Source organism: Nanorana parkeri, unplaced genomic scaffold, assembly GCF_000935625.1.
Source record: "Nanorana parkeri isolate BGI_ZX_2015 unplaced genomic scaffold, ASM93562v1 scaffold162, whole genome shotgun sequence".
Taxonomy (NCBI): Eukaryota; Metazoa; Chordata; class Amphibia; order Anura; family Dicroglossidae; genus Nanorana; species Nanorana parkeri.
The window spans coordinates 369000-395836 of record NW_017306430.1 but is presented as its reverse complement, the minus strand read 5'-3'; the positions used below and the strand labels follow the sequence as shown (position 1 = coordinate 395836).

The 26837-nt window shown below is 39.4% G+C and overlaps 1 protein-coding gene across 2 annotated transcripts in view; it reads right to left on the bottom strand.

Moving 5' to 3' along the window:
- The window catches only part of PDLIM5 (PDZ and LIM domain 5), a 149905-nt gene that overhangs the window by 54036 nt on the left and 69032 nt on the right, over positions 1 to 26837 (bottom strand). Inside the window, exons 4-7 of one of the 2 annotated variants that reach the window (XM_018554498.1) lie at positions 18749 to 18791; positions 16070 to 16524; positions 5627 to 5644; positions 3701 to 3873 (exon numbers count right to left, since the gene is read on the bottom strand). In XM_018554498.1, the coding sequence (XP_018410000.1) occupies positions 3701 to 3873; positions 5627 to 5644; positions 16070 to 16524; positions 18749 to 18791 (689 nt within the window). The remainder of the gene's footprint in view (positions 1 to 3700; positions 3874 to 5626; positions 5645 to 16069; positions 16525 to 18748; positions 18792 to 26837) is intronic. The other variant, XM_018554499.1, reaches the window with a different exon arrangement.

The window sequence follows — 26837 nt, the reverse complement described above, 5'->3', positions numbered from 1 at the left end:
AGTTGAACTCGATTGACTTTTTTTTTGTCTTTTTTCAACATGCGTAACTGTCCTTCCTTCTGGAGGGTGGCGACTTTTGTTCTCCATGGTCCCTGTGTGGTACTGCTCCAAGCTCACTCCAGTGATAGACTACAGTCTCACGTTTAGTTTAAAAATTTTTATGGAGATGATAGTCCATCACGGGAGTGAGCTTGGAGTAGTACCACACAGCTACTTTTTTGTTAAGGAGGATACTTGAATACATTTTTAAGGTTTAACTCCTGAGTTTTGTCACTTTAGATAGAAAACAATGCAAACATTTTAGTTATATGACCTCATATAGCTGTATTATATGCTATACATTCAGCGGACAGAAACAATAGAAATTCTACTTCTGGAGCAGAAGAGAGCCTAATCGTGTCATCTACATATGTGGAAGCACAAAATAAGAAGCATGCAATGGCAACTCTATGTCTATACATGCTTTTGATATGCACATATAGTATAGAGGATGGATTTAAAACTGAAGTCCAGGCAGATATAAAATACAGAAATGAATGAAGCTCTGTATTAAAAGGAGAACTATGAGGTCAGTGTTTTTCCCCATAGTTCTCCTTAGGGTAACGGGAGGACACAAACTAGCGATCCGGCCAGCTGCGTGAGTGACAGCTGGCTCTGCCTATCTAGAGGCAGAGCCAGCTGTACCCGCCCCCTCCCCCGTCCGTTCTGCCAGGCAGCGCTGGCGGATCGGAGCGGGGGGGGGAATCCAGCCCCTCCCCGTGTCACGGCAGAGAGCCGTGGCAGGATCGAGAGGTGAGCGAACCCGGTATGTGTTCGCTCACCTCCCGATCTACTGAGCTGACCTGTGACCGTCTCATTGTCACAGGTCAGCTAGAACTATGAGGTGAGTGGAAATCACTCATCTCATAGTTCTCCTTTAAACATTTTTTTTATACAAGCAGTATAAGTACCTAAAGTTCATTTGGTTTTAGTCTTTCAGCACAATTCCCTGTCTGTCTAGCATAATGCTGCAGTGCTCTAGTAAGGAGCATGCTCATAGAAGGAGAGAAAAGAGTGACAGGGAGATGAGGTCATAAGGATGCTGCTTCTCCTTTTACTGTCCAGTCACAGGCCTTGGAACGGGACAAGACCTGTAAGTGTTACTCAGCTGTAGCAGAAAATTAATCTGGTCTCCCGCCATGCCGTACAGGGCCGTGTTTTGTGGCAGAAATGTGTAAATCTCAGAAATGCGTAAATCTCAGAAATGCATGGAAAGATATACAAATTCTTTTGGCAGTTAAAACAAATACCATTTACCATACATTTCAGGTGTATTCAGTTGTTTGCCTGGAGTCCAGTTGTAAGTATGACATTAAAAAATTATGACATTAAATCCTTCACGTCTGAGCTTTTTTTTTTGAGTTTCTGTTCGTTATTGACTGAAGCACTTTTTACATTTTTGTTGTGTGATTCTTCCACGGCAGTAGTATACTTTCTTACGAAGTGCACCCACACATATAAATATATTGCCCTCTCTCTCCTCTAAAAAACAATATATCACACGTGTGCCTAACGCCTCACTTAGGATGAACATCTTAAAAATAAAGAGGTAAAAAAAACACTTTTGCCCCAGTCTTTATTTTTTATTTTAAAATGGTACAGCTAAAAATAAATGCATTAAAATAAATTCATTTATTTGTCCTTTATTTGGAACTACCTGTTGTACTTGGGGACAGCGACATACTTTGAACGCCGTCATGAAGGGGTTACATTAAAAAAAATTAACCCCTTAGGGTGAAAAACAAATCTGTAGTTTTTCATTGTAAAAGGTTAATTTTTAATAATTATAGTTAAAAAAATATATATTTAATTTGTTAATTTTTTTTACACTATTTCTTTTCACGATAACTGCTTGATAATTTAATTGTTTTTTTAAATTTTTGGTTATTATTAGGCTGCTCCAAACTTAGGAACAGCCAATAATAACCTTAATGACTGATCCTGACAGCATGACAGGATCAGATCTCACTAAAGGCTTCTGATCGATCTCAGACCATCAGAAGTCTGATACATTTCAGCAAATAAATATATTGTAACATATTTCTGGCTGAAGAATTTATTGTAACAAAACAGCATGTAAACATCGGGCAAGGTCCCAATCTCTACAGAGCTGTCAAAACTTAAATAGCAGAGCAGTGAGCAGGTTCTCCTTATCTGCTATTTCAGCTGTCAAATACCGGATCGCTGAAAGCTATGCGGTATTTGTAACAGCTTCTTTCTTTCACTGATGAAACAAAGAAGCTTTTACAAAAAGCTTAACTATTTAATTAATGGATGCCTCAATACTGAAGCATTCATTAATGAATAGTAACTGCTGATTCTCAGGGGTTACATTTCAAAACCCTAAATAGCTGCTCACGTACAGCGTACACAAGTAGTCATTTGGGCACTTCACGATGGAGGGGTACCGTGTACATAAGTCATAAAGGGGTTAAAGTACAAGACATTATAAAAAATAAACTTGCTCGAAAGGCGTGTCTTATTATTGCCAACACCCTACCCTAGTGGCTCTCTCAACACTGCACAATTAAAATGTTTGTTTCTTAAAATATTCACCATCAAGGAAGTGGCTCTTGGTGGTGCATGGAATATTCTTGAGGCACAATAAGAAATTTTCAGTCCATAGAATACAACATTACAGAGCTATTTATACAATGACTAGCAACACAGCAGTCAAACTTTTATGGGATGTAATAAAGTCAGGATCTACAGCTGGCCATACACTGCTTTTTTTTTTTTGTTCAACCTGCGTGCTGAAAGAAAAAAAAATAAAAGCAGATTCCTCCATCAATGTGACAAGTGTGTTGATCTAGGAATCCCCGCTGTTGCTTTTGTATTTTGACAGCGGCCACTGGACACGGTCAGAATACCCTAACAGAGCCGGCAGCTCATTGGCTGCCATCTCTGTTGGTACGAAGATTTTTCCATAGCCTCCTTCAATCAGCTGGTTGAGGGATGCTGGCCGAAAGAGTGCCAACAGTAGCACCCACATACCAGCATACCACTAAATTTTGGCTGGTTCTTCAGGAACATGGCCACCGTATGTCTACCAGCAAAATGGTAAAACTCATTTTGCTGGTAAACCATAAATATTGGCTACGAAAGCATCATCTTTTGACCGCACAATACTGAAACCATTTATCCGCTGTTATCCTGTTGTCTGATGTACAAAGCAACCCTTGTGGATGAAAAGGTATTGGTGAGTTCAGCTATCTGACAATGATTGTCCTCAGTGATTGAATCTGCTTAAACAGGCCAGGAATAGAGGTCTCAGCAAGGGATAAGTCACTAGCACAACAATCGGAGTCAGAATAAATATGGTCTCTACCACTATGCCCATGTGAGTGAAATGCATTAGAGGTGGGCTGTCTGAGGTGGGGACAGCATCACGCTAGCTGTTGGAGCAGAAGAAAGTCCTTTTTTTTTTTTTTAGCGCGACATCAAATGGTGTGTGGTGCTTCCTTTAAGCGTATCATTAATGCGCACCTGCACAATGCACTAATGCTTGTTCCCTCAGATCCCAGTTAAAACACGGAGCAGCCTTTATGGGAAAAGATGGCACAAGAATACTGGATGGAGTTTCTAGTTTTCTGGTCTCTACACAAAATATGAGACATAAATTGAGGACCCTACTAATAGTTAAACTGCTGCCATTACTTACGGTTTTCAGTGCCAGTCATCTGAGCAAGAATTCGGAAAGAACGTGACTGAGAAGTACCGGTGCGTGGATGCCAGTCTTCAGTTTGGTCTATGAGACGCTTTTTGCTGGCATCGCTATAAATTGGAGTATGGTAAAAATCTGTGTTTGTGTCCACAATGTGTTTCCGAGGAGGACTAGAGAAAAAAAAATACCAACAGAAGCCTTAGGACAAAGGATTTTCATAGTTAATCTACAAGATTTGTCTCCTCACCAACTCTTATTTTAAGATGTGAATGTGATTCTGTAAATGCAGGTCACATCAATATAACCCATTTTAAACTGGGTATGAACAAAAACACACACATGACTTTGTATACTCTAAAATCATTAAACAGAGAAACAGGAGCTGGGAAAACATTACATGCTCAAAAGTGCTACAGTAATCTACCAGTAATGATCATAAGAAAACTAGAGCATAGCAGAACTATAGCAAATTAATACCAGAACTACAATGATACCATAAAGAAATGCAATATTTTCTAAACCTGATCTGACTTCGTTACATAATGCAACAGGCTCACAACAGCAGTCAAAATATTAAAGCGACATGCCTTAGGTTTTTGAAATGTATGGGGATTCATTTGTGCTGAAGTAACCTAGTGATGCAGGGGGTTTGTATTATAGAACTTATGGACAAATTTAGACTAAAAAGAAAATCTTCAAAAGTAACCACCTGGAAAACAATTTACTGTCAGACATTATCTACGTTACTTATATCAATATTTACTCAAATGGAAAGGATTACAGCAGTTTCAATTGTGTGCACTGCGTTTATACTATTAGACATTTCCCTGACAACTCTCCTAATGTAAAGTTATACGTTATATTTCCAACTGCTCCTCTAAGCCAGAACTGTAATTTAGATGTTTCTGAAAGGCACTGAAACACATAACCAATAAACTAATTATGCACATTGTGGCCACTAGATGGCACGTGTACTCTAAGACACAGCAGGCTGGAGGATCAAAGCCAAAATGTAAAGTTTCTTCAAGTTTCTGTTGTGACATTGGGGTGGATTAAACAAAAGCAAAGACATTGTTCCCCTTGCAGGGGATTTTTCCTTAGTTAACGAATGAGGTGAAGCTCTGCTGACTTTGCAATGTGAAAAATCACCACATTCATGAAGCTAAGGAAAACTTCCCCTGCAAAGTGAAAATCCCCTTGCAAAGTGGACAGTGTTCACGGTTAGTAAATCAATTCCACTAACTGAAAACCAATTTAGTTTCCTATAATCCAATCACGTATATTGTTAAAATAAGGTTAATAAACTGATCTTCAATTTATTTCATTACATGTAAAGTATGAAACATTTAATGCAGATACTTTCATAGCCGTTATGTTGCAAAGTACAACGGAGATCCAACTAAGCTATATAACTTTATATCAATACGCTTTAGTTATCGTACAAACTTTGAAAAATACTTGACATGGTTAGCGTTATTATAATAGAGACTGTAGGCTTCTTAGGATTTGTTCACACCAAATGCAGACCAGATCTGCATGAGTTTCTGCACACGCAGTGCAGTGTGTTATACTGCGTTTTTGCCACGTCTTTGATGCGTTCAGGGCCGTTTTTGGTTAGTTGGTTTGGTTTTTTTTTTGTTTAGAATGGGCTTTCAGTGCGTTCCAGGGCGTTTGCATGCGTTCCAGAGCAGGTAAAATAGGGCTTGCTGTAGTTTTTTTACATGCTCTGTGAACTAGAGCCCAAAATACCATTGGAATACATTGGACGCAGTTTTGATTCGGTCTGTAACTGCTCTGCTCCTGGAACGCGCTTGGTGTGAACAGGCCCTTATTACAATGCATGCCTTTCTTGTTCTATAATATTATGACATAAAAAGGAAATATTAATATGCACGCATTCAGGAGGCATAGCCTGGTTCATACCGTTTAGGTGGAGGCTTCCTTTAGACAGGAAAGACACAGGTAAAGAAAAGGAAAAAGGAAAAAAAGACATGAGAAAAAGACACAGCTTCTGCACCCAAATTGTGGAAACATATCTACAGAAAGACAGATATTTAGGAACGTCTCCCAAAAAGATTCACTTTCCAGCAATTTAGGTCTTTAGCCTCGGCATCAACTACTAAGATTACAAGCAGTTAGTGAAACACATTTATTGAAGTAAATAGATAACAGGCCGGATATACATTTTCACCCATATTCAGCCAGCTGCAGCCTTGGGAGATATTCACTACAGAGGCAACAAACATCATTCAGTATTTAGCATTCTCTACCCGTCATCTGAGCCATCAACGATCAGCATAAATAAAAATCCAATTTTTAGAATAAAGAAATGCAGCTACAATTATTCACACCCAACACATGCTCAGGCTGCTAGTAGCCCTGCCTATAGTGCTGCACAATCAATATGGTTTACTGCTTTTTCTCTTATTGCAAGTCTATGGGGTTGATTTACTAAAGGCAAATAGGTTGTTCAACGGAAGGAAATATGCAGTTTGCAAAGGTGGTGAAGTTCCACTTATTTCAATAATCAAATCATGTAAATTACATATATGAACACACACACACAAACTCTAAACTCCCAGTTATCCGATACCCATGGGGATTGGTAGATACCAGATAACTGTAGTTACTATTCACTCCCAAGCAACAGCCCCTTGCACCATTCATCTGCTGGCTCGATTCTGCTATTGGCCATTTCAAATTGCCATAGCTAATAGCAGGCTGGCTATTGCACACAACCACTCCCCATTGTTTACATTCACCCGCCAGCTGAGGAATCTACCGGTCAGCCGCAGCAAGATGTAAACAGAGAATTTCGTAAGCAACAAAATAAATCTAGTTGCCAATATTGCTTAACACAATTTGTGTGCACATGTATATCAAGCAACTGGCAAAAAAATTGAGGACATATTACATCCTCGATTTTCTTTTTCTGGTTGCTTGAGTTCTGGTTGCTTAAATGCCGTATTAATGGGGAGTTTACTGTATATATATATATTTTTTTTCCCCCTTGCAATTGGGTATTCTTTGCAAGATGATTTTTCCTCTTAATGAATGTGGTGACAATTCAATCGCAAAATTGTTAATACACTTGCTAAGTAAACAGAATATTTAACTTTAGTAAACAGGAGGGACCTCACTACCCGCCCCCCCTTTCCGGTTATCTCAACCTTACCCCCTTCGTCTCAAAGAACCCAAGTGCCAGATCCCCACAAAACACTGCTGGATTACCAAACAAGTGTTTTTTGTGGATAACCCAGCAAATAAGGTAAGAAATGGTGGTGGTGAAATGGGAATTAAGTTTCTCTTCACCAATTAGCACAGGTCAACTCTAAACTAATGACCTGTAAAAGGCTGTTCCCCATGGTCCGTGTGTGTTGTGAAGTAGCCACCGCTCCGAGCTCACTCTTGTGATGGACTACAATCTCACGTTTAGTTTATTAACCACTTAAACCCCCTTCTTGTCCAGGCCATTTTTCAGTATTCAGCGCTGCAGTACTTGACATTTATTCCGTCATGCAACGCTGTACTGAAAGGAATGTTATACCATTTTTTGGAGACAGAGCTTTCTTTTTGTGGTATTTAATAGGAATGCACCGATATATTGGCCGAAAATGACACTTTTGGCATAATGCCGAAAGAGCCGTGTTTCGGCCGATACATCGGCGCATATGAAAAAAAAAAAACATTTTCGGTATCGGTTTCGGCCTGACTTTTTTTCATTTCGGTTTTAAAAATTCCATTTCGGTGCTCCTCTAGTATTTAATCACCACTGGGGGTTTTATTTTGTACTATAGAACGAAAAAAAGTTATCACAATGTTGAGAAAAAAAAAAAAATGTTCCCTATAAAATCTTATGAAACATTTATTATCACCCCAAATTTTGGAAAAAAAAGGATGGGCTCTCGTCGGGTAAATAGACAACAAACATGTCAAGCTTTAACCACTTGCTGTCCGGAGCAAATTCTTACGTTTGCACACACATAAAATGTGATTTTTTTTGGCTAGAAACAAAGCTTCAGACCCCCAAACAATGATATATTTTCTGAAAGCAGAGGCCCTGTAGAATAAAAAAATATTAGTTGCAATTTTTTATGTCGCACAGTATTTGTGCAAATGTTTATCAATGTATTTTTTGGATAAAATACACTAAAATTAAATATAGTGCACAGAAACCAAATAGAATACCCAATTTTTGGTAAAATACAAAAGATGGGGTCACGCCAGGTAAATGGATACCAAACATGTCAAGCCTTAAAAAATGCGTGCGTCAGTGAAATCGCAAAATACAATAACCAAAATTTCCCATAGGCCATGCTTTAAAATGCTTTTACCGCTCATCAGTTTAGTGTTACCAGTGATTGATGGGCCTAGAATTATTGCTCTAACTCCGACACACGCGACTATATGTAACGTGTGGGGCTGGAAGTGGTTAAAATTGCATGCGCCCGCAAAAATTACCACACACAAAATTGTCCCTAGGTGATGCTTTAAAAGCTTTTACCACTCATCGGTTTAGTGTTATCAGTGATTGATTGCCCTAAGATTATTACTCTCACTCCGACGTTCGTGGTGATATGTAACATGTGCGGCACAATGGGCGCAATCATAATTGCGTATGTGGGGCCCGGGGACTTTAACATTTTTAAAAAAATATGTGACTCGTTTTTTTTTATGCTTCTTAGATTTTTATTTTTTTACACTTGCCGGCTGTTTGCATTTGATGTAGTTTTCCCCAGTGGGGAGGGATGTCTTAAAACGCCCACTCACATCTACAAGGCTCCCATCTGGCCGTTTAGGTACGGCCAATGGACAGGAGGTGGTTAATTTGTACAGAGATTGTGATCCTCACGGAGTGAGCTTGGCTACATTACAACACACACAGTAACCATGGGGAACAAAAGTAGTCACCCTCCAGAAGGAAGAACAGCGTCAGCATCAATTCAGAGATGATTTGATGATCTACAGCTGATACACAAATAAGATACATTTGTTAATAGTTAGGAGGATACTTGAATGCATTTTTAAAGTTTTAACTCGAGATAATTGTCACTTTAAAAAAGGTAAACATTACACATTTTAAAAGGTAAACAATTAAAATAATTTCATTTTAAATACAGTAAAACTATTTCTAGCCGAACACCATTAATCCTCATGATCTCTAACCAGCAGGTGGTGCCATTTCAACATACTGAAAGAAAGTCCTTTAGGGTGATACAAGTCTTGTGTAAATAAGCAAGTTCATTCACCTTATCTTTCAGATCATTCAAAGTTCTTTCACCTCCTTCTAGGAGGGTTCAAGCTGCTTTTACATTTCCATGGATTTGTATGCGAACAACAAATCCGTGACAAAATGCCTATGTACACTAACTTGTACACCATTTTCTTTTTAAATTAGAACAGCGTCAGCTTTCTTAATATTTTAAGAACATATATTCCACTTATATTATTTTGTTTCTTGAAGCAGGTGACACTAACAAGCCTATTTATACTGAAGAGTGGATAATCACTATTCACTCTCCGCTATACACCAGTGTTATACTTTACACCAGGTTTAGGCAACCTCAGAACTCCAGTTGTGGTGAAACTACAAATATCATGCGAGAGTCATGCCTGTGGCTGTTAGTGTCTTGCAGTTCCACAACCGCTGAATTGCCGAAGATGTCTACCCCTGCTCTACACCATGGTCATTTAGTAGGGATGCACCGATACCGGTTTTTCGGTATCGAGTACTGATCTGTTTTTTTCGGTGCTTGCCGATACCGATGGACCCATTAAGGAAACCAGGCGGTGTGTAATAGCTCTCCACCTGGCTTCCTGATTAGCTGGGAAGCTGGGCGGTGTGCAAAGACTCGCCACCTGGCTTCCCGATTAGCAGGGAAGCGTTCTCCATACTCCGTCACCAGGTGACGAGAAAGCATGGAGTTGGCTTTATGGCCAGTCAGGAAGCCGGGCACTATGTAATGACGCGTTGCCCGACTTCTTGATTGGTCGAGAAGCTGGCCAATCAGAGATGCACGAATAAGCAACATTTTTATTAATAGTTAAGGTACTTGGATATATTTTTAAGGTTTAACTCCTTAGTTTTGCGTCACCTTAATCTTAAAGAAAATTAAATTTTCTGTATTGATGTATCAGACCTATGAGACTGCTCTAAACATGGCTCATCCAATAAAATTCTTACACAACGTTCCCTTTTAATTATCTAAGCCAAAGCCAAAAAAGCAGCTTCAAACATGCAGCTGCAACACAAAATTCATCCATGAGTTGAATACTAACTTTGCCACTGTTGTTCCCTGTAAGAAGAAAATTAAACATTTTAAGATGTGAATCTAAAAATACATCTGCGCAGAATGTTTTAAAATGCTCTAATGACACTTTGATCCACACAGATAAAAGTTATAAAAATAAATAGGTCATTCACCAAATGTTCTTTCTGGCATGATCAGTAGGATTGTCTGAGTTTTACCTTCTATGGAAGTATTTTAATTCCATTGGCATCGGAAAAATAAATACCCAGGAAAACCACTCAATTCCTCTGGAGTGTGGTGTAGACTGTTTTTATTAAGCATGGGAAAGAGAAAACCGAGACTAGGTACTGCCAGTAGCTAGTATCATATGGACTAAAAACATGTTATACTGAATTGGTAGCAAAGGCTTTCCTGAGCCAGGAAAATAAGATTATAATTGGCTTTCAGATATTGGTGTCCAACCGTGAAGCTGGAACCAGAATGTCTAAGCTACATGCTGCTCACATCAACAGACTTACTTACAATTACTTGGCCTCCTTTCACTATGAAGCAATAGGCACATTTAGGTCAGTCAGAAACTAATTTAGTACTCTTTGTGAATGGGTAGATTGTGTACTATTTAAGTTAATACACAATGTTAAACTACATAGCCAGGTTTCATTTTCTTTCAGCTGTTCATAGATATGCAGTGACAAAGAAAAACAGGCAGGGAGACCTCCTCCTTTCATTGTGCAAGCCTACTGAAACCTGAAACCCACCGTGCCAAATGACAGAATAGTACTAGTGGTCATGTGGATCCTGAGAGTGAAGGACTGGCTATGCTATGGGTAAGCTGAATGCACTGTAACGATTTTAAAGAAAATAATTGTAGACTTCCATTGCAGTTTGCACAATGACAAGGAGGCAAGATTTTCGCAATGATTTTAGAGAAGCAATTGTTGCTGCCCATCAATCTGGGAAGGGTTATAAGGCCATTTCCAAACAATTCCATCATTCTACAGTGAGGAAGATTATTCATAAGTGGAAATCAATGATGACAGTTGCCAATCTTCCCAGGAGTGGGCATCCCAGCAAATTTACCAACGGATCAGACCATGCAATGTCCAGAGAAATTGCACAAAAAAAAACCCGGGAGTTACATCTTAGACTTAGACTGTAAGACTTTAAATGTTAAAGCTCATGACAGTCCATTTAGAAAGACTAAACAAGTATGGTTTGTTTGGAAGGATTACCAGGGGAAGGCTCTTCTCGCTAAAAAGAACATGGCAGCATGGCTTTAGGTTTGCAAAGTTGCATCCAAGCAAACCACAAGACTTCTCAAACAATGTCCTTTGGATAGACCGGACCTAAATGGAGATGTTTGACCATAAAGCACAGTGCCACATTGTGCTGATGTGCTGTGCTCTGTTTTCATCCAAACACCTCATACCAACTGTCAAGTACTTTGTTGGAAGGGTAATGATTTGGGCTTGTTTTGCAGCCACGGGACCTGGGCACCTTGCAATCATTGAGCCAACCGTGGATTCCTCTTTATACTAAAGTATTCTAGAGTCAAATGTGGCCATCTGTTTGACAGCTGAAGCTTGGCTGAAACCGGATCATGAAAACAGTAGAATGAACCCAAGCATACCAGCAACTCTACAACATAATGACTTAAAAGAAAAGAATTAAGGTGTTGCAATGGCCCAGTCAAAGTTCAGACCTCAACCCGATTAAAATGCTGTGGCGGGACATTAGGAGATATGTGCATAAACAAATACCTGCAAACCTCAATGAACTGAAAAAACTTTGTAAAGAAGAGGGGGCAAAAATCCCTCCAGAACGATGTTAGAGACTGATAAAGTAATACAGAAAATAATTACTTTATTGCTGCCTGAGGTGGTTCTACAAGCTATTGCATCATAAGGTGTACTTAGTTTTTCCCCACACACAACTACACTATTTTGGCTATATGTTTGTAAAATAAATAATGACATGGTGTAACATGTCATGTATTGTTGTTCATTTAAGGCAATATTTACCTAATTCTAAGGACCATATCATTTTTATTAAGTCCTGACATGTAAAACCTTAGAAGAGGGTGTACTTCTTCACACAACTGTATGTTTTAATAGAAAGCAGAGTCTCTCTGTAAAAAATTTGGTTCTTAGGTTTAGTTTTTCTTCAAACAGCAGCTTTATCAAATGGGGTGGCTGCATTTGTTTTTATAATTTTTTAAGCTGAGAATATTTTCAGCAAATACAGAAAATATCCATTGATCTTATGTCTTATGATCAGTGTCTGCCACTTCTTGTGAACTGAACCGAAAGTAGAAACAATCTTAGCTTCCTTCTATAAACTATTAAGCTCTCCACCCCCCATGTAAAGGTGCCCATACACTGCGCGATTATCGTGGGAAATCCAGCGATCGTAAGCTAATCGCAAAGTGTATGGAAGACGTGTGACCGGTTTTACTGTACGGTCGCACGTCTTTTGTCTAGGGAGCACGCTAGAAAACCAGCCGAAAATCGTACGATTTTCGGCTGGTTTGAACGGTGCCCGGGAGACAAATGCCGAACAGGCCGGTGTGCGCACGCGCACACTGCCCGTTCAGCATTGCGGTCATCGGAAGCTTGCGATGATCGAGAGTGCGATCTGCCTGTCCAAGTTGGGCAGATCGTGCGTTTTTTAAATTACTTTACAACCATCGCAAGACTAAGGTCTTGCGATGGTTGTAAAGTGTATGGCCACCTTAATAGGGATGAACAAAAGCAGACAGATATATGGTCCAGCCTGAATGGTAACCATGGCTGGTAGATAGTGGAGTAAGTGAGCGTAATCCACACAAGAATATTAGGTGTTATTCGCAAACCTACCAGGTGAAAAGTAAAAGTAAAAAGACAACAAATGCATTAATTACATTCAAGGATTGATAAGCTGCAATATATTGCATTTTTGTTTTTGGGTTTAGATATGCTTTAAAAGATTCAAAAGTAGAAAGCTGTACTGCTAATAGGCACTATGACTGTATATTGACCATGATACAAATACACAGTGACTTGACAACACAAATTCTTTTAGAAGTAAACATATACGACCTTAATGTAAGAATAGTGATGGAAATATACTGTATATGTTTTGGTAACTAATAGACACCATATTTTAGGATGAAATGGTTTATTTTGGGATTTAATTGCCTTGGTTAATTTCAAACATGAAGCAACATTTTGTCTGCAACAGTTTAAAGCTTTAGCCCTCGTTCACACCTAGGCGTATTGCATAAGCGCGTCTGTCACGCGATTTTTTTACCGCGATTCGCGATAAAAAAGTCGCGCGACCGTCGCGTGATTCCGAAGGCTACTTGGCTGTATCCCAATGGAAAACGCCCTACAAAACGGCCCAAAGTAGTACCTGGACCTTTCCAGGCGTGGGCCGTTTTGTAGGGCGTTAGGGACGGGCGGAAATACGGCAAGGTGGGAACGAGACTATTGACTACAATGCAATTTATTTTTTTTACCGTTTTGTAGAGCGTTTGTCGAGCGTAGAACGCGCTACAAAACGGTCAGGTGTGAACGAGGGCTTAGGATGTGCTCATCAGGGAGATATATAAACAAACACTTGTGATAACGTGTCCATAGTTAGATGACTGATGTTGCCATACAGTCAAGAAACAATTGAATGTTGAGGGCAGTATTTTACCCGTCCTGAAAGCTATTGCTCTCCCGAGAAAAACTGGCATTGGTGGCCGAAGCAAAATGTGGAAAAAAAATTTCACTACAGCTCAATCCTACCACTCTGAGGTATCTATGTTGGTCATCACCTTGCATGACTTATAAACATGAGGAGTCTCTCAACAAGTCCAAAATAGCTAGATCAAGACACCTCAAAACTGCATGATTTTGGCAATCTGACCCTTCTGACCACCATTTCATATATATAAAGACTACACATTAATCATTTCCCATTTAGTGTCCTTTACTGATTCATTCAATTCATTGTATTAAATCACAAGCTACGTCAAGTACTGTAGTTGTGTTTTGCCTGCCAACCAATATATTTGCTATTAATACACTGTCCAAGTAGACTATGTAAAATTTTGAAAATCCTCATGTCACATTTCCAAATGTTCCCACTTGCAATTTTCCCACTCTTCCGATTTCAGACATTTGCCAAAAACATCGTCAAGTTCAATTACAAGCCTAACTAGCAAGTCTGTGTCAATTGTACTTCTTTGTTGATCATGGTATAGAGCAATCAGGTCTGAGGAAGTTGTGCAACACTGACAATTTCATCAGCGTCAAATACATATATGTTTAAATCTGAACTCTACATGTCACACAGCTAACTACATAGTTAAAATGCATACTAAAGATTTGTTTTTCCAGTCTTAAGAATTGCAATTCCTTTCAGACAGCTTTCATTCAGTGATTTACGCCCTCCTTCCACACTGCATAACCAGGATACTTTTCCTATTGAAGTAAAAGGACAACTGTACTTTCATAACACTAATGTACGCTCCCTGTAAACATAGCTGCTCCTTAGGGTAGACTGTGGGGGGGTCTTTTTTTAGGCAAGTCTAAGCCTATGGTGATAGGTTTCAAATAATTTAGAAGGTTTCAAATAATTTAGAAGGGTTAAGAAGGGTGGGTCAGTGTACAGTGGTACCTCAGTTCACCAACTTAATTGGTTCCACGATTCTGGTCGCGAACTGAATCCAATTTTCCCATAGGGTTCAATGTAAATGAGGTTAATCCATTCTGAACCATATGTAAAAACAATTTTAATCACAAGTACAGTACAGTACAAAGAGAGTGAACACTAACGTTCTCATCACCTTCATTAACGCTCTGCACATTCTTGTCACCTTCATTACCGCTCTGCACTTTCTTTTTACCACCATGCTTGCTCTGCACTTTCTTTGAAGCCATGCTGGATTGCCGCAAATGAGCAAACGGTCTATTAAAAATTGTGCATTTTTGTGCGAGTCGGGAGTATTTCAAAAAGTGGATGTGTAAAGGGAGGCTTAACAAATAAATTAATCACATCCACCCTATGTTTTCCTAAGTTCACAATGGAGTAGGTTCACAGTGATGAGGTCCTCTGAGTTCTCTCTTCCTGTAAACATGGTCTAAGTACTAGATTTACAGCATTGTGTAACCCAATCATGTCTGATTGGATGCTTTTGCTGGTTAAGCTGTCAGTGTCAAATTAGTTGTCTACAGACAATAACTAAAGATGGAGAGAAAATTTTAAATGTTTGACTAGTGTATTTAAGGAGTATACTATTAAAAAAAAAAAATAGGTGTTATTTGTCGTACTGGCCATTTGATTTGTACATCTTTAGATTTACTTTGACAATTACAGGGCGATGTATGAGAAAAAAGGGTCTTCAACATCCAACTAAACAGGGATAACGGCCAGAGATTTGACCAAGACGTGTCTGAATCCTTATACAATTACTGCACAACTGCATATACAGTCACCTGTAAACCTGGAAGCTTGGCTCAGGTGCACAATGGGGTCGATTTACTGAAAGCAAATAGGCTGTTCACTTTGCAAGCGAGTTTTCCCTTAGCTTAGGGAGTGTGGTGAAAATTCCCTTTGAAAAGAATACCCAGTCAACAAAGAAAATAATTAAAACAAGAAAAGTATTTTTGCTTGCACTTGATTGGATGGTGGAAGTCAGCAGAGCTTCACCTCATTCACTAAGCTAAGGGAAAACGCTCTTGCAAACTGACTAGCCTGTTTGCCTTTAATAAGTCAAGACACCTTTAAAAAAGGTATCTTTTTTGACTGGGGTGAAAGAGAAAACACAGTTGGTTAAATCCGCTGCCTCCTACCCACTCTAACAATAGGGAAAATGCATAGCTGTCAGTCTATCACATTTTTAAAATAATATATACTGTTTGAACAGATGTCTTTGATCACATAAGTATGTCTCCAGCAACAGGTAAACTGACCTTATTATGAATGACCTAACAGCAGTAAAAAAAAATAAAAAAAATAGTCATTAGAGCATTTGAAATCACTCTGTAAATAAAAATAAAATGGTAGACAGTTCCAGTAATTCAAGTCTGCTTAAAATGAAAAACACGTCTCATGCACAAAATGACAAAAGCATGCCATATTTACCTACCCATTTTGTGGTTCATCACCCAGGTTTTCCTTTTGTCCTCTTCTCTGCACATCAGCCCCATCTTGTGCAGTCTCATTAGCATACAGGTTGACAGCCGAATTGTAGCTGGCAGGCTGCCGTGGGACATTAACTGCAGTTTTAGTTGCACTTAAAGCAGGTGACTGGCCATCTGTGGCAGATTTATAATTGGCATGCACTCCGGATGTGATGGGAGGAGGTGGGTTGACTGCAGACAGCAGGGATAAAGCAGAGAGCTGTGAGGAGGTTTGGCTTGCAGAGGCTGGGGAAAAGGCTGAGGATGGTGATGGGATTGAAGCAGGCTTGGAAGGGGATGGGGCCCCAAATGGTCTAGGAGCTTTGTTGTAGGTCATATTGGCTGAAGTGTTGATCTTAGGTGCAGCAGGTGTAGCGGGAGTTGCAATAGGCACAGGCTTTATTATTTCTTTGAGAGTTTCCTATATGTAAAAACAAAAAACAAAAACCACACACCAACCACATGCAAGAAACTCAGCACAACATCTCCTTAAATGCACAGATGTCTACAATCTTAATGCACTAATGGCAAATAATTCAACAGTCCCACTGTAACCTTTCACAGTCTCAGTTGCTCAAATGAATGTGAAGAATGTTGTGATAAGAATATTGTTATATTACGATTGCACTGTAATAAAGCAGATGGGGCACTAAGGTCCATTACATCTATGCAATCAATCATGTATATTGTAACGTCTGAGAGCCTGGAATTTGAACATCAACTGCCTTTTATTGGCAATGTTAAAAGGATTCCTAGCTTTGCATAGACTTGCTGAGCAGTACTAGCTCTTATGGTGTTTTAATTATTATAATTATTGACATTACTAAACCAAGCTAAGTGTGAGGCCTGAAAAGCAAACTTGATTTCTTGTGCATTATGGAAGCCTTAACTACATATTTAATTACAATTATAACAATATTAACAGTAATAATAATCACCCTTTCACTGCACAAAGTTGCACAGGGAACGAGGGAGATAATGTTCAGGACATTTCAGTCACCTGGAAACTTTTGCAGTCACCAGGGCAACCTGAAGATAATTATCTGTCCAGTCCTGTCTTTGGATAGCAGTTTCTAAACACTCCGTGATACTGCTGAAAGCCAATCATCCCCCAGCCCATTCATGGTTTTTTACTGGTCAGCGTGGAGGCCATCACAGTGATAATGCAATAGGAACAGGCAGGAGGAGAATGGTTTGGCTTTCAGTAGTATCCCGAACTGTTCATATTAGTTACTTAGAGTGCTCTTGATTTTTGGGCCATGGCCATTTCATTAGCTTTATTGTGCTCATGGATTTACTTTAAGCCCTCAGATACACCTTCTACCTCTAACAGAATGGTGAACAGAAGTGCAATGGAAGGGAAATGCTGTAAATTAGCAAAGAGTATACATCCCAACTGAGCACAGGCAACGGTCTTTTGAAGGAGAGGCTCACGTATATTCATGGCTGTGGGGATAGAGTCAGGGTATGAGAGAATAAAGGTATACAAATTAAATACTGGGAGAAAGCTGCCATTTCTGGCCCCCTTCAGACAGTTATATATCCGGCTTTAATACCTTTTTGGCTTCAAGTGCTTCTGGGTATGGTGGAGCATGTGACCTCCAACCAAGATATAGTGCCTGAGCCTGAATGACAAATTGCCTGGCCCAAAATATTAAATGAGGGAGGAGGCGATTACAACCTTGTATTAGCTCAGACATCACCCGACAAGGAGCATAAAACAGGGTTAGGACTCTGATAGAGGAACTCTTTCACACTGCCTTAAATGCAGCAGGTGAATCAGAACCAACCAGACCCACACTAGGACTATGGGGAGTCAGATTTAAGCAGACATGTCCATTTACATCAGATTAACCCAAATCCGTCACTATCGGGGCCGGTAAAATATGCACATCTGTTTACATGTGGCTGCCCATAGAGTTAGTAGGCTTCTAATCAGATCTGCCTGAAAAACCAACAGGAGGACCTGAACAGACTGTGCATATGAAAGCGACTCAAGTGTAATGGCTAGTGTGCAGTCTGGAATCCACAGAAGCAGGAATTTTTACAGCTTACTTTACAAGCTAAAAAATTCACATATTTTTAAATAGCTTTTCTTAGTAGGCACATCAATGATTTAAGGTTTGCCTAGAAATCACTTTATTCTGTAAAGGCTTCTGCTCCACCCTTAGCAACATCTGTTGTGCAGCAAGAGAACACAAATCAGTCTTAGTCAACTGCTCAGCACGTCTATGCAAGCTATGTCATTGTGAATATTAGCTATTGAAAGTACAATCACAGAATCTGGACTTTAGCCAGAGCATAGATGGATGTAAAATGCTCCATAAGACTACTATGTTCAGCATAAAAGCAAGATTTTCTTTATCTTTTGTCAAACATTCACCCCTACAGTGAATAGATCCAATAAAAAGCAGTGATTTATAATTATTTAGACCTGGACTACAACAGGCTATTGATCAAATGAGAATCTGCTCTCAGAAAAAAAATTGCCGTAGAGCAATAAAAACATCGGGTTAGTGACTTTTTTATAGTAACCTTGCATGCCAGCGTCTGGAATGGCTGCATACAATCAAAATACATTTCACATGCATTATAAAATGTCAGCATACAAAGTACATTCCAAAATGGTTTACGAGAGAACTTACAACTTGTGCAGGGTTTGGATTGGTCTTTGGAGCAGCTGCAGCCCTACAAAAGAAAAAGCAAAGCAAATGTTATACCCGTCTAAACCAAGCCCTTTCTTTAATACATGAACCCTATTTTCCCTTTAAGTGTCAAGCCAAAACAATTTTTCGGGTTTTGCATAGGGTGGGGAAGGATGAGAAGGCCTGTTGGGTGCTTACTACTATCCAGAGAGAATTACACTCACTTCCTGTCCTGCTGACAAGCTTTTCACTAGACAGGAAGGGAGAGAAAATATGCAACAGGTACATAGACAGAAATAAACATCTTACAGGAGTTCTAGCATTCCTCTACTCTACTTAAAGCCACACTCCTGCCAAAACGATAATATACACACAGCACTGGATGCGTACATTACCATTAAAAAGCTGTGTGTTATGTGCAGAGGGCACCTCCAAAGTATAACACCTTACCTTGCCTGTCCCTCGCATTGAACGCCCAGCTTCCGGGCACTGAAGAGAGGGAGAGATGCAACCCGAGCTGTACATTGCTCCAACCCGAGCTGTACATTGCTCCGGTCACATTACACGCCCTTCTTAGTTATCCTCCATTCAGAAAATGTCTTGTATTCTTGAAAAAAAAAAAAAAGGACATCCTGTTATTGGAGGGGGGAGAGGAGAGGGCTTCGATATGACATCATCTCTCCTTCAATGGCAAAATGCCTTGTATTCTTTAAAAAAAAATACAAGACATTTTCTGAATGGAGGATAGTAAGGAGCAGCGGATGGTCCGACTAGAGAGCTGTACAGTTCGGTCACATGGTAAGATTGTTCTACTTTGCAACAGCCCTCTGCACAGGATGCACTGCTTTTTAATGCTAATTTACACAACCAGTTCCCAGGTTTGTCCAAACAATAAAAAGGTCTTTGTCTGACAATCTGAGCTACGTCTATTTTTAGGTCGTATATACCACTGCTTATGGTGAACATCTTAAAGTGTATGTACAATCATTTTTTTCAGTTTTGGATAGAGAAGGGAGGTATTAAACAAGTCATTTTTTTCCTGTTTGTGTGCCATTAGGGATATTTCCCATCAATTACTGTACTGCCCAGGAGAAACAACTTTAAGTAACCTGAAATCTCCACACAGTGAGGATTATTCCCCTCACAAGACAGCTGTCACTGGAACAATTGTGCCCATTACAAGAATTCCCCAAAGCCCTTGTTCTGGTGACAACTGGAAAATGTTGAAGTTACCATCACTTTCGGTCTTAGTAACAATAGCCACCAGGACAAACTAAGAGGTTACAGCCAGAGCAACAGAACAGAGGTTCTAATTCTTAAACTTCTTTAACAATAAAAAAAAAGTTTGGGCTATACACAATGGCAAATTTAGCAAGTTATTAAATGGGCCATATTATTACCGTCACATTTGTATGCATGCACCTTTTCTCTTTTCTTATTTTGAATATTAATATAACCATTTTAGGCTAGTACGTCAGTCATCACAAATGCATGGACTTGCTTTAGATCTAGGCTGTAGATCCTCAAAGGAAGGACAGTGTCATCATGAATTCAGAGATGATTTGAGAATCTACAGCTGAGTGATACACAATGAAATGAGATACATTTTTGTTAACAGTTAGGGTACTTAATGTATTTTTAAGATTTAACACCAGAGTTTAGTGTCATTTTAAAAAGATATGGCTTCTATATCCAACTGCAAGTCAAGTGCAGTTTGGAGCCGTCTTAAAACTGAAATTATGAAGTATTAATTTTCTCAAAATAAGATTTTTTTGATAAATGCTGGATAATTGTGTTATTTTGTATCTCTTAGTTGGAGTCAGAGTTCCTAGGTCTACACAACTGTAGAAGATTTTAATTCTCCCTAATAGGTAGTAACTCAGTCCACTATACTCCTTGTTTTGCATAGTTCGGTTATAAAAATTCTAAAAAAAAAAAAATTATATGTATATAGATTTTTTCCCCCCCAAGATACAAATACAGTACAAATCACATTTTCACCATGTTCTTGATGTGCATATTAATTCACTTTCCAATGCCCAACTCACTTCTAAACCCTTCAGGTTTTAGTATGAAGTTTCCACAATATTGGAAATGACAGACAAGTCCTGTGATGAGCTTTGATTTTACATCAGTGGATTGTTTTGTCAGCTGATGCAAATGTCAATATACAATGTTATGTCCTTAAATACTCCTTTATTCTGCTGCCATAATGCACGGACGATAATAGCCCCAGTGGGGCTATATATTAAAAAACATGGTCCATTTCATCGACTTAATTTAAACGGCTGACAGCAATGTTTATGCACCAGAACAGAGAAGCTGAAGGGAATCTTTCAGAAGCTCTTTGAAATGAAGACATATTGCCTATACTACTTTAAAGTTATGAAAAGAATAGGGCTGCAACTATTGATTATTTACATAAACGATTAGTTGGTTGATTATTATTTCAATCGGATAAAAATAAATTAATACCATCCTTCATTGCGGTACCATGCGTTCCAGTGCGGGCAAGCACACTGTGGGAGGGGGGCGCATTTGGTGTGCCATTCAAATGAAATGGTACTGCAACGCACCTCCCGCAGCAGAATTACTTTTTTCCCACCCTTTTATACTTGTTTTTAAAATTGTATGTTAGAGGCACAGGACGCTTAAATAGCTTCAGCTAGAGAATTACAGCTGCCAGTGGCAAGATTCTGCAGATGGCAGCTGAATGTAAATACAGCAGGTAGTGGGCTGGTACAATAGCCAGCCTGCTATTGGCCATTTCAAATTGCAATATCCGATAGCAGGCTGGCTATGGCACCCGCACACTGCTTGCTGTGCCCTCCTCCCAGTGTGGAGGAGAGAGCTAGTAGATCCAACCAACTATTCGATAATGAGAATAGTTGGCAACTATTCTCAATCGATTAGTTGGTTGCAGCCCTAGAAAATAAAATACTAGATTGACTTCATCTTGTCCATTGTATGCTCACATTAAGGAGCTTTTTCCATTTGCACCATGAAAACAGAATACCTACACATCCGCCAACACCAGTGCAAACCAGCAGGGATTTATATTTGCTTACAAAGCCTTCATATCCAGTGTTTCAAGGTCACGTACACAGGCATTTGTGCACACAAGAACTAACTTTCTCCCTATAAAAGTCAATGGGAATACAAAAGGAATCTTAAAGAAGCTGAGGTGGTCAGAAATATCCCAAACTAAACTCAAATGCACCTAAACGCATGCTGCATTTGCCCATCTACACATACCCTAACATTACCTCGCTAGATGCGCTGTGCAATAGTGTGCACTATATGCAAGGTAACATGCACTGAGAGCAAAGCTATAGTGTGAACAGGCCTTATAGATCATGTTTCCCTGAACCCTTCAGTGCCTTATATTGCCATGCTGCCTCAATAGTGTTAAACCAGTATATGAGCCAATTCTAGAAAAGAAATCAAAAACATTAAAATGTAAAGAATGAGGATTCATTCAAAGTGGAAACATTGGGCTGCATTATGTAGCATCATCTAGCGGGTACAGTTCAAATGTTTTGCCTTCAATGTGACATTCAAAAGCCTATAGGCTCAATTTATAAACCTAACACACCTGGCTAGTGATATTTTTTTTTTTTAAAGTAATTATATTCAGAGTTTGTGGTTTAAAAATGACAGACACGTGGCTACAATAAAGACCTTTATCCTTGTGTTAAAGCTTATGGAATTGAGCTTGACGCATACAGAATATAGCTCACGAAAGCACTGGTTAACCTAAAAAAACATCTATATTCTGTATATTGCTTAAGTATTATAGATCACAAAGCTGGCCATACACTATTGTATGTTTTTTGTTCAACCCGGGCTGGAAAAAAATATAAATAATTAGAACAGATTCCTCCATCAATGCTACGAGTGCTGATTGATGAATCTTCTGCCGTTTCTTTTGTATTCTGACAGTGGCCACTGTCAGAATCCCCAAAACATAACAAAAACAGCTCATTGGCTGCTGGCTCTGTATTTTCAAAAGATTTTGCGACTGGCTCCTTTGATCAGCTGATCAAGGGTTGTTGGCAGGAAGGGTGCCGATAGCGGGACCCACTGTGCGAATTTCGCCCGCTTCCTGAAGAAGCAGCCAAAATTTAAATAATACTATAGTTATCAGCAAATCAATAGGCTAATAGTGAAAATGCAGAAAGGACGCAGGTGTATCAGGGTTTCCCGAGTACTTTACGTTATTTAACCACTTCATGACCAGTGAGTCTACATCACTGGCATCGTGCCCGTTCAAACAGACTCCCAGCTGAATTTTTTCGCAGTTTAATGGGACGCACACACATTTTTAACCTGGGCATGTTGGGAATTTTCTCTTAACCTCAACTTTTATATTTTTATTTTTTTTAAATGGGTGTTTTGGGGCATGTAAGTGCATTTTTCAGAAAATGTTGGGGTTTGATAAGGAGTTGTGCTAATAACATGCAAAACAAAAATTTGCAACTGCCACCATTTTATTCTATAGGTTCTTGGCTGTCAGAAAATATATAATGTTTGGGAGTTTTAAATAATTTTCAGGTCTAAAATGTGGATAACATGTAAACAAAAAAAAAAGAAAACGGCCTCGGTCATGAAAGGGTTGAATGACAACACATCAGAATGACTTGCTTTCCAGCTCCATTTGCCTGATAAAAACTTCAGACTTATAGAAGGAAGTCAGTACTTTGATGATGGCTGAATTCTGTAAACAGTGGGCTTCTTTCAGTGAAGCTACAAAGGATATAGTGCTAATGATGCAAAAAAGGAGAACAAAGCTCCATCTAGTGGCTGTATAAAAGACTATAGAAATATTAACCGCTTGAAGACAAGGTGTTTAGATCCCCTACCTGGCCAGGCCATTTTTCAGTGTTCAGCGCTGCAGTATCGGCGCGCCCGAATGGGCGGATGTAACAGGACGTGTATACACGCCCAGTTACATCCAAGAAGCTCCCGGCAGGCCGTGTATACACAGCGGCTGGCCGGGAGGTAGTTAAACTACTTGATGACCGGGGTGTTTTAAACCCCCTTCCTGTCAAGGCCATTTTTTCAGTATTCAGCGATGAGGCACTTGACATTTATTTAAATAAGCAATGTTGTACAGAAATTATTTTTATATTAATTTTTGGGGACAGATAAGAGTTTTTTTTATAGTATTTACTCACCACTGGGGGCTTTTAATTGGTTTACTATATAAAATACAAGTACTGAAAATGTTGGGGAAAAAAGCGTTTGCTACCCCCCAATATTTTGGTACAATATTAAATAATGGGGTCACATCAGGTTAATAGACACCAAACATTACAAGCCTTAAAATTGTGTAACAGTAGGGCTGCAGCTAACGATTATTTTCATAATTGATTAGTTAGCCAATTCTTAACCTTCGATATATCGGATGAAATAAAAAAGTGAAAAAAAAAAAAAGTTACGGGGATTGCGGCGGGGGAGCGACGGACAACGGGGAATGCAGTCACATCGGTCTCTCCTCTTCGCTGGTGCCGGTTGCAGTGGCCTGTGTCCCCCACTGCCTCTGTCGATACAGGAGGGGAGAGCAGCGGGGATTGAAAGGGACACAGACTGCTGCAGCCAGCAGAGCGGCGGCAACTAATCGTAAAGCAACTAATCGATGATGAGAATCGCTGCCAACGGTTCTCATTATCTATTATAACCGATTAGTTCTATCAGCCCTAGTTAACAGTGATTGATGGCCCCTGAATGCGTGCTTGCATTCTGACGATCACGGGTATATATAACGTGTGGTGTAAACTTCGTTTTCGCACATAGGCGTACCTGAAGCACGTTTGCGTATATATGCATGTACGTGGGGGCAGGGGAAAGGTTTGTTTTTTTTAATTCTTTTATCTGGGACATTAAATGTTTTAACTTGCTTCCCCCCCCCCTCTCACACTTGCCCCCTATGTGATAGCAATAAAGTCAACAAGCGAGAGCAGGAAATGATAAATTTATAAAACGCCCACCCGCCCTTATGAGTCAGCCATATGGCCATTTTATTACAAATCGGCCAGATGGCAAGAGGTTAATATGCAAGATTTCATATTTATTCAACTAAAAAAATAATAATTCAGCATTACTATTTTAGTTCAGAAACAAAGAAATAAACTGGGTACAAAAATCACCATACCTTCCCTTTAAAAACAAGCATGTCATTACCAATACAGTGGGCTCAGGAATGTAGAATGAAACAGTAAGGGAACACAACAGGTCACATGCTGTTTGAAGTGTACCTACATTATTATTTCATTAAATCAGCAAGGGAATACAATAGTAATAATGGAAAATGTACTGCATTCCAAAAAAAAAAAAAAATCTCTCCGTGCTTTGCGAATTATCAAAACTGTGACTTCCTATATTATTTTATCCCGGAGAGGTCAAGGAACACATTTTCTGATTAAGGCTCTGTTCACACCTAGGCGTATAGAATATGTGCGTCTCGTTATGCGCGTTTTTACCGGGATTCGCGGTAAAAAAAACGTGCAACAAACGTGCATTTCCGATGGCTACGTGGCTGTATCCCAGTGGAAACGCGTGACAAAAACGCTGCAAAGAAGCTCATGTACCTTTTCAGGCGTAGGCCGTTTTGTAGCGCGTTCAGACGGGCTGAAATACGGCAAGGTGTGAACCGTACCCATAAAAAACAATGGGATTTTCATGTCTGATGGTGTGAACCAGGCCTTATTGCACTATAACAATATATAGGAAACTGTAGCATTTATTAAACACAGCCTATGATTTGAATCCTTGAACTGGCTAAAAGATCACACAGATAGCATGAGAGGGACACATGCAGCCCAAACAACACCAATCTAATATTCCTGTGTTAAAGAAACCTTCTAATTTTAACACTATGCAATTCTATGCACTATGCATATTTGCCTGCCAAGCACAGATTATCCTGAAAGTGTCACATATGACTGGTTGTTTATTGAACATACCCAATTTCCAGAGAAAATCTCCCTACACAAAATATGTCATTCAATTTATCAAAGAATTCCAAACATCAGAGCACACTGCCTTATTAGGAAACGATGGGAATAAAGCTGGTCACAACTAATGCATTGCCAGCCAACATCTCATTTTGCATCACATATGCTGTTTTTCATTTTCTATTTTTCAGCTCAGGCATTTCCCTCCATGTCTGAAATAACCGACAGTGTCCACAGTAGGAGTCTAGGCTGCAAAGTGTTTCACAAACACATAGTCATTTCTTTCCTCACAAGACGTTTTGAGATATAGAGAGATATAAAGTCGCCGCTGAAAACATCAGTGAACCCTCACCATGTTTGACTGTAGGGACTGTTTTTTTCTTTAAAAAGGCCTCATTTCTTTTTCTGAAAACAGTAGAATGATGGGCTTTACCATAAACAATTAAAGGAACACTTTTTAATCCGAGTATAGCATCAAGTCAATTAAACTCCTGGGATATTGATCAGGTCAGTTAAGTAGCAGCGGGGGTTGTTAATGAAATTAACAACAGGTGCTCTAGATGGGCAACAATGAGACGACCTCCAAGACAGGAATGGTTTTACAGATGGAGGCCACTGACATTTTTTCCCTACTCATCTTTTCTGACCGTTTTTCACTAGTTTTGCATTTGGCTAGAGTCAGTGTCACTACTGTTAGCATGAGGAGATACCTGGACCCTATAGAGAGGTTGCAAAGACATGCCAACTCCTCCAGGATGGCACATCATTACGTGCCATTGCCAGAAGGTTTGCAGTGTCTCCCTGCACAAACTTATCACACACCTGCCTCAGAGAAGGAATAAATATATAAAAAATAAAGTGTGAGGACAAGTTTGCTTTAAATTCAGAAGGCAAGAACCAGTAGTTTTTTTTCCTGAGATTCCATTCTCTGAATCAACAGAAAGATATCTTTGCAAGGGCGTAACTTGATGGAATTGTATTCTATTGCTATAGTAACATAGTAAACAGCAAAAACAGAAACTAAACTTTTATTTCACAAGGTTTTTTATTCTCAACATACCTGTGGGAAATTAGTCGACAGGGCGATTACATTTCTATAACCTAATTTCTATATGCAGATGACTTTGGGACAT